This window comes from Geotrypetes seraphini, chromosome 1 (assembly GCF_902459505.1).
Source record: "Geotrypetes seraphini chromosome 1, aGeoSer1.1, whole genome shotgun sequence".
NCBI classification, from domain to species: domain Eukaryota; kingdom Metazoa; phylum Chordata; class Amphibia; order Gymnophiona; family Dermophiidae; genus Geotrypetes; species Geotrypetes seraphini.
Genome location: NC_047084.1, coordinates 336,966,892 through 336,981,359, shown reverse-complemented (window position 1 = coordinate 336,981,359; position 14,468 = coordinate 336,966,892). Strand labels below are relative to the sequence as shown.

The 14,468-nt window shown below is 45.6% G+C and overlaps 1 protein-coding gene across 1 annotated transcript in view; it reads left to right on the top strand.

Moving 5' to 3' along the window:
• Positions 1–14,468, top strand: part of PKD2 (polycystin 2, transient receptor potential cation channel) — a 149,107-nt gene that overhangs the window by 103,353 nt on the left and 31,286 nt on the right. The window contains 1 exon segment of the mRNA XM_033959554.1: positions 12,071–12,169. Within this exon segment, the coding sequence (XP_033815445.1) occupies positions 12,071–12,169 (99 nt within the window).

The following is a 14,468-nucleotide window of genomic DNA, read 5'->3' as shown; positions in this document are numbered from 1 at the left end:
TGACAAGGTGACTGTTATCCATGACTTGCCGTGTGGAGTAGTGAATGGCCTTGTCCCCGCACTAAAGGATCTGCTGAGTTGCCTTCCTTCTCACCCCTCCCGGTCAGCAGCTCCCCTTGCGAGTCCAGCAGCCTTCCTCCCTCCCTCCTTATCATGGGTCAAACAGTCTCCCACCCTCACACCCAATGTGGAGCCACTGTCATTCGCAACCGCTGCCAGAGATCCCATTTATAAAAGGGCCTCCTTCCTGCCCTCCAGCTGCATACCCCCTCCGCTGAAGCTGACCCAGAATGCTTCCCTCCGATGTCAGAGCTGACATTGAAAGGAAGCCTTCCAGGTCAGCTGGGGATCCCAGTTACCTCAACAGTCCTCCTTCCAGGTGGGCTGCTCCTTCCTGCCTTCAGCCGAACTTGTTCTTTGCAGGGATGCAGCACGTGGCTGACCCGGAAGCCAACTGTCCTGACGTGGGAGAGATGGCTTCTGGGTCAGCCACATGCAAGAACCGATGACTGCGTCCCTGCAAACAAGTGCTGCTGAAGGCAGGAAGGAGCAGCCCAGCTGGACGGCCCTGAAGGGAACAAGTAAGGGAGAGAGGGGATATTATCTTGGGAGAAAGGAAGGAAAGAAGCGCTTTGGGACATGGGAGGGGCACGAATTTGGGACAAAGGCAGGGAGAGGGGCACGAATTCGGGACACAGAAGAAAGGTAAGAGACATGAAATTTGGGCACAAGGGAGGGAGGGAATAGAAAAGGAGAATTGTTGGGCATGAGTGTGCGAGTGAGAGGGAAAGCGATGGTGCACATGGGGAAAGGAAAATTGTTGAGCAGAGAGACAGAGTGCGGTAGAGGTACATGAGGGAGAACATTTTGGAAATGGTGGTGGAGATGGAACAGAAAGACAGATTGAAGGGGATGCAAGGGGAGGAATGTTGGACATAGTGATGGAGGAAGAGGTGTGGCATGGTGCTGGAGAGGGGTGATAGAAGGAGAAATGTTGGGCATGGAGCTGGTGGGCGATGGTGAAAAATGCACATGATCCAAGGGATGAGAGAGGGAGAAATGTTGGATGTGGCAGTAGAGGGAATGGGAGAGATGCACCCTGGATCTTTCTCTCTCTCTCTCTTTCCCCTCTCCCTGTACACAGCAAGAGGCGATCATAGAATAGCGAGATGATGAAGGCAGGGAGATGGACACAGGGGAAATACTAGAAAGGGATATATAGGAGACATAGAGAAGGAGAATGCTGAACATGGGCAACTATACATACACAGAGATAAAAGATAGATGGTGAGCGTGGAGAAAGAAGAAATGTCAAATGGTCAGAAAAGAAAATGTCAAATGGTTAAGAGAAAACAAAGGAAAACAGAGACCAGTGCCTGAGACCAACATAATTTGAAGAATAAAATGATGAGATGATAAAAGGTAGAAAAAAATAATTTTATTTTCTATTTTGTGATTAGAATATATCAGATTTGAAATATGTATCCTGCTAGAGCTGGTATTGGACATAACTGGAAAGCCCAGGCTATGCTTCTTTAGCTTCCAGCTGGCTTAGACTCACTCTCTCTGACCAGAGGGAAGTTGCCCTAGTTGCACTCCCCTAACACTATTCCTGTTGTGTGTGACTGTGGTATTCTGTTTGCATGATTTTTTTGTGTAGCATTCTGTAATTTGGCTTATTCAGTTTTCTCGATAGTGGAGGGGATATTTGTGAAGGGGAGGGGAGATGGGTTTTGTTGATCCTTGCTGTGTATTATTTGTGTTTATAAAATGACAGTTGTACAGAATATTGTTTCTTTTTATACTTTAATAAAATAACGTTTGGTATAAAATCATAATATTCGAGGCTTATGCAGATGGGATCAGGTGGCTTGCAGGGGCAGGGACCAAGCTTGTGGGAATGAGATGGGGACTGAGCTGGAGGGGATGGGGCTAAGCTCGCAAGGACATGGACAAATTTTTTTCCCTGCATCATGGCTCTAGGAAAAAAAGACTCAGATGACCCAAGGAACAGCTCCATGTGCATAAACAAATTGAACTAGAGCTATGGTGCTCTACTTCATACCATCCATCATAGGCATTAAAAAAATCCTTCATTGTTAATTACACACTTAAAACATTTTGTAAAATGAACATGCAGCTCAAAAATATCAATAATATTGCTTATCTGAATCAACTCAGGATACCCCAATGGTGGCCATCAGTTTGTGGCACTATTGTGGAAGTTAGTTGGTGTATGAGTTGAGAGCGCGTGCTGCCTGTTAATCCTGTGCCCTGAAGCAGTGGCATGAGTGAAGCCTATTCTCGTAGGTCTCTTAGTGCAATCCCAAGATTATTTTTGTTGCCTTCCTCTGGAATCAATAATATGATTTAGATTAGAAAAATACCGTTGTAGAGGTTGAAAGGCAGCAAACAAGCAAAGCAAGTGTGCTATGGAAGAGGGGGCAGAACAAGGAGAGAATGCCATAGGGAAAGTTGGAGGGGGAGGTAAAGCAAAGTGAGCGTGCCATAGGGAGGAAGGAGCAGAGCAAGGTGAGTATACCATGGAGATGGGAGTAGAGCTAGGTGAGTGTGGTAACAGTGGTTAATGTATCTGGGTTTATAAAAATTTGGACAAGTTCCTGCGTTTAACTTTGTTTCTTCGTACCATTGCTGTCCCTGGGATTGCTAGCATGGAATATTGCTACTATTTGGGATTCTGCCAGGTATTTGTGACCTGGATTGGCCACTACTGGAAGCAGGATACTTGGCTAAATGAACCATCATTCTGCCCCAGTGTGGCTAGTCTTATGTTCTAGAATCTAGAGTGCATTTGGGGGGGGGGGGTCGAGCAGCAAAAGTGTGTGCCATTGAGATTTTTGGGAGGGGGCAGAGAAAGCTGAGTGTGTACCATGGGGATGGGAGGTCATCAGAGAAAGCAATGTATGTACCATGGGAATGGGAGAGACGCAGCAAAAGTTGAGTGTGTACTGCTAGTGTGGGGAGAGGTCAAACGGTATGCCATGGGGAGTGTGGGGAAGTGATGCAATGAGAAGGGGAGAAGTAGGAAAAACAATTCGATTCTGATGTATGCCTGACAGGAAGAAGAATAAGAGGTAAGGGTGTGTGCCTGAGAGGGAGGGAGAATGAGACTTTATGCATTGCAAGTGAGAGAAGGCTTTGGTGACAGTAGTGGGGGTCTTCCTGAGAGAGAACTGTATTTGGAGTGAAAGATGGAACTGGGGAGGCTGGAGCTGAAGGAGGAGGCCTTAGGATGGGGAAATTTTGTGCAAAAACACTACATATAACGAAGAATTTTCATAAATTTTACACAGTTCCATTAGGAGTATGTTACTTGCAGCTCTGGTCACATGGCAGTATATATTCCAGTCTATTCCGATTTGAAGTTGGATGCTCCAGAAATTCACATTTCTTTCTCCTCCATAATTTTGTTACGGCACCAAACTAACTGGAGGTTTTGGATAGTCGATTCAATCTAAAGTACTTCAGCATCCTCAGACTTCCCAGTAGAAGAGATTCTACTACAAGAAATCTGTCTCTATGCTTCAAGCATTGTAGTTTTTGAGGAGTATGTTTTGGCCATGCTTTTTAAGTCTCAGAATTGACTTCCCTCTTTAGCTTACTTGAGAATTTGGTGAATCTTGACAAGTGATATACAGAGGAGACAGATCTCTCTCCATTGAATTGCATCTTTCTTCCGGTTGGAATAGCTTGAGTGCCCTTAAGTTCAAGTTGCAACTTTGTCATGTGTTCAAGGCCACCTGAAAGTCTCTCTTTAGTGTAGTGTACCTTCTCTTTGGTGCATTTCTCCTGTCCTGAGTAGAGTTTGATTCTGCTGCTTAATACACTGGGACTTCCATCCTTCAACTCCCTTTAAGGAGCAACTTGGAAGAATCTCACTCTTTATATAGTTATTCTTGATTTTTATCTTTTCTTCTAAGAGCTACAAGTTTTAACATGTACAGATCTTTCTGGTTCAAGAAGCAGCAATGTTGATCAAGCACTCCTGTCCTTATTTCAATTAGATCAAATCTTTATTTTTGCTCCATGTCTATTGTGTACTTTAATTACTACTAGAGTGATAACCAATTTCCAAAGTTGAGCAGATTTTTCTCTTTGCAAGTTGCAGATAAGGCTAATCAGCTTCAAAAACCATCATTGCCCAGTAGCTGGGATAAGGCTTCATTGGCATATATATGTATTTAATTTCAAAAGTGAGCAAGCGCCTAGGTTTGAAAACTTTCTACCAGAGGTGTTTCGACATCATGGGAGGAGTTGCAAGCAGTACTTTCTGATCAGTCCTCCTTACGTTCATAATGCACTGTTGGTCCCATGTAGGAACATGGCTGTATACTGCATTTGGGACTGAAATTATTTGGATAGAGATTTTGGAGTCCCATCTATCTTGGGAACTGGGTTTGATACATTCCACAAGTTTTGGACTGCTCTGATGGGAAGCTAAGGAAGGAGACATTAGGTTTTGCCAGTTGAATATGGTGGCACTAGAAAGAAAATTGTCTAAATGCTCTCTATATTATATTTATCCAAGGACAAGCAGGCAGCCTATTCTCACATATGGGTGACGTCATTGATGGAGCCCCGATGCAGAAGCCTCGCAAGCAGACTTGCTTGTAGAAACTAGCAGTTTCAAGTCAGCCGCACCGCGCATGCGCGAGTGCCTTCCCGCCCAGCACAGGGCGTGTCTCCTTAGTTCTCAGTTTTCCGCGGAGCCGAGAAGTCCGTCTTTGACTCTCTGCGTTTAACTTTGTTTCTTCGTGCCTTCTCTCATTGCAGTTTGTTTATTTTCTTCACGAATTGCTGTGTTACTTTCTTTCTTTACAGTTTAAAAAAAAAAAGAAGACTTATTTTAATTTTTAATTTTTTCTTCAGTGACTGACTGGCGGGCCAGGCCGCGCGACTGCAGCCTGTGGGCGTCAACTTCACAGCGGCTCTCTTCCCTCCTATGTCCCAGCCGGTCACAGGCTTCAAGAAGCGTAGCCACTGCCAACGTGCAATTTCTCTCACGAATAGGGCCTGCCTATAATCCAAAGTCGTGCAAGCGCTGGGCTACTCTTCAACCTCAAGCCCTTAAACGTCATAGAGTTTTCTTGGAGAAAATCTTCAGCATGAACTCCTCGGTGACACTCTCGACCTTGAGTGCTACCTCGGTCCCACCTTCCAGCGAGGGTCCTCCTGCTTTCACCAACCTCGAGTCTCATCAGACCGTCTTCGTTTGGATTGTCTTTCGCCTCAAGTACACCTGCTTTATCTTCCTCTGAGCTCCACTCAGGTCAGATACCTCAGCAGAAGGTTCCTGCGCTGGTCCTCACCTTGGAGCCTTTAGCCTCAGCAAGTGGTCTGGTTTCAGACGCAGATCCACCTTTGCAGGCTTCTCTTCAGACCATGTTAGAGCAGCAATTTGTTCAGTTATTGAGCAAATATGGTTCTGCCTCGACAATGCCTCCTGTAATCCAGCCTGGGCAATCAGTCTTCCGCAAGGTCGAGTCCCTGCTTGTGCCTCGAGTTGAAGCTTCACACTCTATGCAAGGAGCAGAGTCTTTGCGAGTGTCTGGTCTGGCATCTACACACTCGATGCAAGGAGTAGATTCTTTGCGAGTGTCTCGATTGGAACTTCACACTCTATGCAAGGAGTAGATTCTTTGCAAGTGTTTCGATTTGAATCTTCACACTCCATACAAGTAGCAAAATCTTTGGGAGTGCTTCGAAATTTCTCGATCCATACCACCGAGTTTCGATCTACAGCTTCGAGCCCTATCCATTCACCAGCAGCATTGCCTGTTTCCATATATAGGGCGAAGTTACCTCAATCCTCGAGACTGCTTCCAAGCACCACTCTCGTTGCCGATCGAGGCCTTCATCGAGACATTCATTGAGACGCAGATCTTCTAAAGAACAGCCTTCTTCATCTGGGCCTCATTCCAGTTCTTCGAGGCCCCAACTCCTCACTCCAGTTCATTACCTCCTCCAAGTCTCCATATTCTTTAGATCACAGGTGTCAAAGTCGGTCCTCGAGGGCCGGAATCCAGTCGGGTTTTCAGGATTTCCCCAATGAATATGCATGAGATCTATGTGCATGCACTGCTTTCAATGCATATTCATTGGGGAAATCCTGAAAACCTGACTGGATTACGGCCCTCGAGGAGGGACTTTGACACCCCTGCTTTAGATTGTCATTTCTCCAGAGAGGCTTCACCTTTGTTCTCCACTTGAGGCACCTCGAGGTCATTGAGCCATTCTCGTGGCAAGGCCTTGGCGGATCAGCTGATGATCTGGAAATTCAGTTCGATGCTGGTTCTAAATTCTCTAAGGAGTATTTCGAGGTCATGCATATCCCTCAACCTCCTGCAGAGTCACTTAAGCTTCCTCTTAACAAGCTTTTATCTCAAGCTTTCAAACGTTGTCTGGAAACTCCTTATGCTATACCTGCTCTTCCAGGCAAATTGGTCTCTAAGTATAGATCTCTACACTGCAAAGGGTTTGAGAATTCACAATTATCTCCCCAATCCCGCCATCTATATCAAGCTCCTTATTTATCTTCTTCCAGGTTTTCTGAAGAACCTGGATTTATTTAGACATTTCGAGTTTTAAGACATAACTACTACTCTGTCACAACTCGGATTGCATCTTCTCCAGTCATCTTATGATGCCTTTGAACTGTTGGCTAGGGCCACTGTTTTTTCTGTAGCACTGCGCCACTTGGCCTTACTTCGCACCATTGCCATGGATCCTAATCTTCAGGACCATCTGGCTAACATTCCTTGTCAGAGCAATGGCCTCTTTGATGAATCCATAGAGGCTGCAACTAAGAAGTTGTCAGATCATGAAAAATTTTTTGCTTCCATTGTCAAGCCAAAGTCAGCTCCTACAAAACCTTCATGCCCTACTACGGTTTTCCAGAGGCATTATGCTCCAAAGCGGCTCCTTACACTCAAGCCCCTTCCAAGGAACCTCAGCCTTCTGCTGCACCTAAGGCTTTGCAGCTTTTTTGACTCCAACAGAGCATAACCTCCATCCTTCTGCCTATGTCCTTCCATCCCACAATAATCAGAGATGGAAACTCTCTTCATTTCACTCAAGTTCCACCAGAGCTTTCTCCAAGAGAGTATCCTACCAATCCATCCCAGACCGACCTTCAGGAACCTCAAGGTCTGCTTTGTCTCCGTGCCATCAAGGAAGTTCCCCTGGAACAGCAGAGCAGGGGATTTTACTCCTGTTACTTTCTAGTTCCAAAGAAGACAGGCGATCTAAGACCCATTTTAAATATAGATCAGAACGATTACCGTATTTTCACGCATATAACGCTCGCGTTATACACGATTTTACAAACCATGCATAACCATGCGCATTATACGTGTGAGTGCGTTTTACAATTTTTTTTTTACATTCTGATCCGGCATTCCCCCTGCGAACCGGCATCCTTCCCCCCCCCCCCCGCGATCCTACATCCCCCCCAGCATCGCAAATACAACTCTTACCCGATTGGGCACCGGCACCAGCACCAATGCACAGCATGTGCCAGTGCCCGAAGATCCTCCCTCGTTGGTTTGGGCTGGGATGGGCTGGGCCGGGCGGTGCGAGAGAGATCCTCCTTCTTCCTCTGCCGGGCTGGACTAGGCTTTGAGCATTTGCACATGCTCAAAGCCTTCTGGTCTCGCTCTCTCCGAGATAATCTCGGAGAGAGCGAGACCAAAAGGCGCATGTGCAAATGCTCAAAGCCTAGTCCAGCCCGGCAGAGGAAGAAGGAGGATCTCTCTCGTACCGCCCGGCCCAGCCCAGCCCAGCCCAAACCAACGAGGGAGGATCTTCGGGCACTGGCACTGGCACATGCTGTGCATTGGTGCTGGTGCCGGTGCCCAATCGGGTAAGAGTTGTATTTGCGGTGCTGGGGGGATGTAGGATCGCGGGGGAGGGGGGGTGACGTGAGCGGGGGGGAGGATGCCGGTTTGGAGTAGGCGGGAGGAGGTTTTAGCATGCACGGTATACACATCTGCGCGTTATATTAACATTTTATTACATAAATTTGTGTTCCCCGCGCGGTATACCCGTGTGCGCATTTTGCACGGGTGCGCGGTATATGAGTGAAAATACGGTAGTTATGTTCTCTGTATCTAAAGGAAGTTTCTACTTGCATCCCCTTCCACCCTTTGGCCTGGATTCATCTTCCATAGTATTCACCAGGTGCATGGTGGTGGTAGCAGCAGCTCTACGGAACCATAGTCTCCAGGTGTTTCCCTACCTAGACGACTGTCTCATCAAAGATTCGACATCTCAGGGGGTTATTGTAGCGACCCAAAGGACTATGTGGCTCCTACAAAGTTTGGGATTCGAAATCAACTTTCCTAAATCCCAACTTCAGCCCTCTCAGAATCTATAGCTCATTGGAGCTGTTCTGGACACTATCCAATTTAGAGCATTCCTTCCGCAACAACGTCTGGAAGCTCTCCTTCAACTCTGTCATGCAGTGTCTTCCCGCTCTTCAATCTCAGCGAGACACATGATGGTACTACTAGGTCACATGGCCTCCACAGAACACGTAACTTCTTTTGCCAGCCGTCACCTCAGAATTTCTCAGTGGACCCTGGCATCTTAGTGAATGCAGGCTTGCAACCCACTTTCTCGACGCATTGCAGTCACTCCTTCCATGAGACAGCTTCCGCTGGTGGATGCTATCTTCCAATCTCTCCAGAGGCTTACTGTTTCAAACGCCCCCCCCCCCCCATCAGAAGGTCCTCACAACAGATTCCTCGACCTACGCTTGGGGCACTCATCTCGATGGTCTCCATACTCAAAGCCACTGGACCAGTGCGGATCACCGGTGTCACATCAATCTGTTGGAACTCAGAGTGATCTTCAATGCTCTCAAAGCTTTTCAAAATCTTCTTCACAACCAGGTCGTCCTCATTCAGATGGACAACCAATATCAACAAACAGAAAGGGACGGGATCTTCCTCTCTTTATCAAGAAGCTCTGAAGGTTTGGGACTGGGCAATCCATCACAACACCTTCCTAAAAGCTGTCTACATCCAAGGGGCGAAAAATTGCTTAGCGGACAACTTGAGTCATTTTCTGCAACCTCACGTATGGACACTCCATTCCTCGCCTCCACATCACATTTTTTCACAGTGGGGCATGCCTCAAATAGATCTCTTTGCAGCCCCCCACAACCACAAACTGCCTCAGTTCTGCTCGAGGCAGATGCTTTCCTACTGGAATGGACGAATCTCTTCCTGGATGCATTCCCTCAGTCCCCTCTCATTCTCAAGACTCTTGTCAAGTTGAAGAACGCTCATGCCACCATGATTTCATTGCTCCTCGGTGGCCGAGACAAGCTCGGTACTCCCTTCTACTTCAACTCAGCAGCAGGGAGCCATATCTTCTACCAGTTTTTCTGTCTCTGCTTCATCCCAACCTGTAGTCTCTACACCTGACAGCTTGGTACTTCTCAACATAACTCCTCTTCAGTTTTCTCAACCTGTAAGAGACATTTTAGAGGCTTCTAGGAAGTCTACCACTAGCCAATGCTACCACCAAAAATGGACTAGATTTTCTACGTGGTGCATCTCGCGATAAGGAGCCTCAACATTCCTCATTATTTTCTGTGCTAGATTATCTTTTGCACTTATCCAGCTCTGCCCTCAAGTCTACATCGATTCGAGTCCATCTCAATGTAATTGCTGCTTTCCATCAGCCTATTGAAGGGAAACCCCTCTCTGCTCATCCAGTGGTTTCCAGATTCATGAAAGGACTTTTCAGTATCAAACCTCCTCTCAAACTGCCTCCAGTGATGTGGGATCTCAATGTTGTTCTTGCTCAATTGATGAAGCCTCCATTTGAATCAATGTCTACGGCTCATCTGAAGTATCTCACTTGGAAAGTGGTGTTTCTCCTTGCCCTCACATCTGCTCGAAGAGTCAGTGAGCTGCAAGCTTTAGTTGCTGATCCACCTTTCACTGTGTTCCGTCATGACTAGGTGGTCCTCCGTACTCATCCTAAATTCCTACCTAAAGTGGTTTCAGAATTTCATCTCAACCAATCCATTGTTCTTCCAGTGTTTTTCCCAAAGCCTCATTCTCTCCCTGGAGAATCAGCTCTTCATACTCTGGACTGTAAACGGGCTTTGGCCTTCTATTTGGAATGCACCAAACCACACAGAACTGCTCCTCAACTTTTTGTCTCCTCGATCCGAACAAGTTGGGACATCCAATCTCTAAGCATACCATCTCCAACTGGATGGCTGCTTGTATCTCTTTCTGCTATGCTCAGGCTGGATTACCCCTACAGAGTAGAGTCACAGCCCATAAGGTCAAAGCATTAGCAGCTTCGGTAGCTTTCCTCAGATCTACACCTATTGAGAAAATTTGCAAGGCTGCTACTTGGTCCTCAGTTCATACTTTCACTTCTCACTATTGTCTGGATGTTTTCTCCAGACGGGATGGCCATTTTGGCCAGACAGTATTACAAAATTTATTCTTCTATATTGCCAACACTCCCACCATCCCATTCTGGTTAGCTTGGAGGTCACCCATATGTGAGAATAGGCTGCCTGCTTGTCCTGGGATAAAGCACAGTTGCTTACCGTAACAGATGTTATCCAGGGACAGCAGGCAGCTATTCTCACAACCCACCAACCTCCCCTGGTTGGCTTCTCTGCTAGCTATCTGAACTGAGAAGACACGCCTTATGCTGGGCGGGAAGGCACTCGCGCATGCGCGGTGCAGCTGACTTGAAACTTCTAGGTTCTACAAGCAAGTCTGCTCACGAGACTTTCGCATCGGGGCTCCGTCGATGACATCACCCATATGTGAGAATAGCTGCCTGCTGTCCCTGAATAACACCTGTTACGGTAAGTAACTGTGCTTTCTAGTTATTAAACCACTTTAATATTGCAATTTTTACCCTTTTATCAACAGTCATACTCTCTTCAGGTTTAACATTCAGTTTACTTTAACAATAACTTTTCAAAGGTTTATTTTGTGTTGTTGGTTTTTCGTTTTTTTTATACCTGCAATATGATTAGTATTTAGTACAACAGCTCAAGTGGAATGGAAAACAGATTGTTAATTGATTTTGTCATTTGTAATACTGAGCATCTAAAGCTGCATGGTGCCCTTATTGGGTGAAGCACCCAGGACTTTTTTTCTTTCTCTCTCTCTATCTGATGGTCGATAGTCAAAACCCACAAGTTCTGGACTGGTCTGGCGGGACTAAAGGAAAAAAAAAACTAGCAGATGTAAGACATAAGGGGAAAAGTTAGAAGGTAGAAAGGCTCAGTGTTCCCCTGCCTTTCTCTTATCAGACAGCATTAGAGTGTACCTTACCTATTGATTTCTGAGCAGAATATTTAAGCAGTTCAAACAATGCAAAGAAATAAGAATGAATTCTTACGTTTTATTTTGTCATGCTGTTATATTTAGGATTTTTTTTCTATATACTCTTATTCTTTTTGTTTTTAGAGATTATAATTCTATTGATGTTTTTAATTACAATTTCATTTGTAAACTCCCCCCCCCCCTTTACAAAGTCCCAGTAGGTTTTTTTTTAATCACTGGCTGTGCCAGTAAAGGCCCCGACAAGCATAGAATTCCTATGAGTATTGGAGCTTTTACTGCCACGGCCAGCAATTTAAAACAAAAAAAGGCCTAACATGGCTTCGTAAAAGGGAGAGGGTTGTTTAATTTATATTCATTTATAGTATTTTGTTATTTAATGGTTATTTGTTTATTTTAATTTTGTGTTTTTATTATTGGTTAATACATTGCCTTAGTTTGATTTTGATGTGCCTTTGGGAGGTAGTCAAATAATTCAAGCAAAGGAAGAAAGGATCTTTGAAGTATCTTCTGGGGTTAACAGTGCTGACTATATTAGAAAGTTATTAGCCAGAATCTTGTCCTGAAGCCACATGTGCCAAGAGAAAATTATTACTTGATTGCTACCAGCTGTGAAGATATCAAATCAATTTTAATATCACGAGTCTTCTGGAACTAACTACTTATTAAGTGTGTTTTTGGCTATTATCATTTGCTGATTAAAACTTTTTCTTAAAAAATAGAACATGTTTTTGGCTATTATCAATGATACATACACAGAAGTCAAAACAGATCTAGCACAGCAGAAGAGCGAAATGGAGCTGTCAGATCTCATCAGAAAGGTAGGAATTTATTTTCTGAGATTCTTGTTACAAAATCCTTAAAGGGCCTAGGTACTAATTAATTGCCTGCTAGTTTCATGTTCATTAGTATTTTGTTCTTTAATACTCTGTATACTAAAATTAGCACAGCCATGCTAAACAGCTCAGGTTTTCCCACACTATCAGGCCCAAAATAAAATGGCCGGTTAGTTCAAGGAGCTTCCCAGACCACATCCCCAGTCCCAATTGTGCTTCTAGACCTACTTGATACACTTTACTCACTAAGCTGACAAGGGCCTCAGGACCTTCCTATTTTCCTTTGTCCCACTTCTGCCTCAGCCAGTCTCAATTATCATGCAAATCTTTGTAACCAAAAAGGAGCCAGTTTCTCTTCTAAACTTGCTTCCAAAATTCTAGTGACCACCGTGATAGTAATGCACTTAGGAGAGAATGCATGTGAGCCTTCACCCATGGGACCACATCTGTCATGGCTGCCACGGAGTCGAGCACTTGGAGGTAGTGCCAGGCAGACAGAGCTGATTTGGCCAACAAACTCATTATCTGGGTGCAAGCTTCTATCTCCAGATAGGGAAGGCGCGCTGCTGACATTTCCACTACTAATAATACTAATGATTTCTATAGTGCTACTAGACATACGCAGTGGTTTACATCAAAACACAAAAGAGAAAGTCCCTGCTCAAAGAGCTTACAATCTAGTCAAGACAGACAAACTGGATAAGAAGGTGGGGAAATTACAGAGGGAATGATAAGACAGATATTGGTGCTTAGAAGGTGGGTTGGAGTTTGGAATTGGAAGCATCTTTCAAAGCAGTGGGCTTTGGGCCTGGATTTGAATACTGCCAGAGATGGAGCCCACCTCTGCCATCGGATACAATTGAGCCATTGTCTTGGCTACTTTAAGGGACCCTTCAGGAGCATCCCAATGCTCTGTGACTAATACACTGATATCAGGATGCCAGGGAAACAAAGAAGGGGCTCTCACTCTGCTTATTATAGAGCAGGGAGCAGAGGGGACCTGCTGGGAGTCCAGGTTTAACTCCTGCAAAGAGTCCACAATAAGCTCTAACAGAATTGAGGGTCTAAACAGCCAGTGGACCATGAGGTCATCCCCTTGATCGAGGGCCACCACTATATCTTGCGCACTTGCATCTGCCTGCAACCGTAAATCTCCAGACAGGGAGGGCTCTGTGAAAGTAAAGACATACAAATAGACCCCTCATCTTCTGAGTCTCCCTCAGAAAGGTCCACCGGATCCTGGCCAGGCTCTGATACTGAGGCAGATGCGCCCTGGAATCCCAAGCCCCCTCACGTGCTTCCTTGTGTGCTGCCAGACTTCTCCTGGGGATCTTGTCCATCCTGAGAAGCTCTCCACATCAAATTGACAAATTCTGGAAAAAATGCTGTATTAGGCAGTGCAGAGTGTCCTTTAGATGACTCCAGCTTGTATGTCTCAGGCTCCATGCTCCTGCACTTAGCATAACCACCATTCTGGGGCTCTGAAAGGGATTTACTCCCAACTGATAGCCCCCCTCCCCCCTGACTGTTCTTCAGCCCTGGAGAACAAAGGGGGAGGCTAAGCTAGCTGCTCCTGGCCTCCCCTCCCCCCTTTATGTGCTGTTGGCACATGGTGCAAATACAGCATAAACCTGGCATTAATTGAAGATAAAGGAGCCTAAGGACTCCATCCCTGTCAGTTTTGAGGCAAAACGGGGTGATTTGAAGGATCTGGAGAACTTTTTTAAAAAGCATGAAATACAAATGGCCGCCATAGCAGCATTTTGGTGCCAAAAAATGGCTCCAAAATGCCTTAACTAAAATTTAAAAAAACAGTGAAAAAGGGATTTTGGAGGTGGGGAAACCTAGGGGAAGGGGCAGAAACCTGGGAAAAAAAGGTTTTAAAGACCCCCCCTCCCCTGGTTTTCCTCATAGGTGTAACAGCCTTACTCAATGTGACCTGTGCTGAATATGTGCTGCAGCCTGCCTTGGCTCCTAAAATAGCTGGATCTGGGAGAAGAAATCACTGCCTCAAACAGACCGCTCCTCCATTGCTGAAACTTTGAGCTGCCAGTCAGACCGGAGTTTGACTAACTAAGCCTCTAACCCCTGCAGACTCGCACATGCGAATGGGGGAAGTGAAATGTAGCTGGAACTCTGCAGAATCCCATTAAGCACCCTATGGATGCCTGACAGCCTACGCTCAAGCCCCTGCAATCCAGTTAGCGAGCAGTTCCAGAAAAGTTTCTGCAGGCAGGGATTGGGCTGTCAACTGCAGACCTCAGTCTGCTTCTCCACGCAGGCA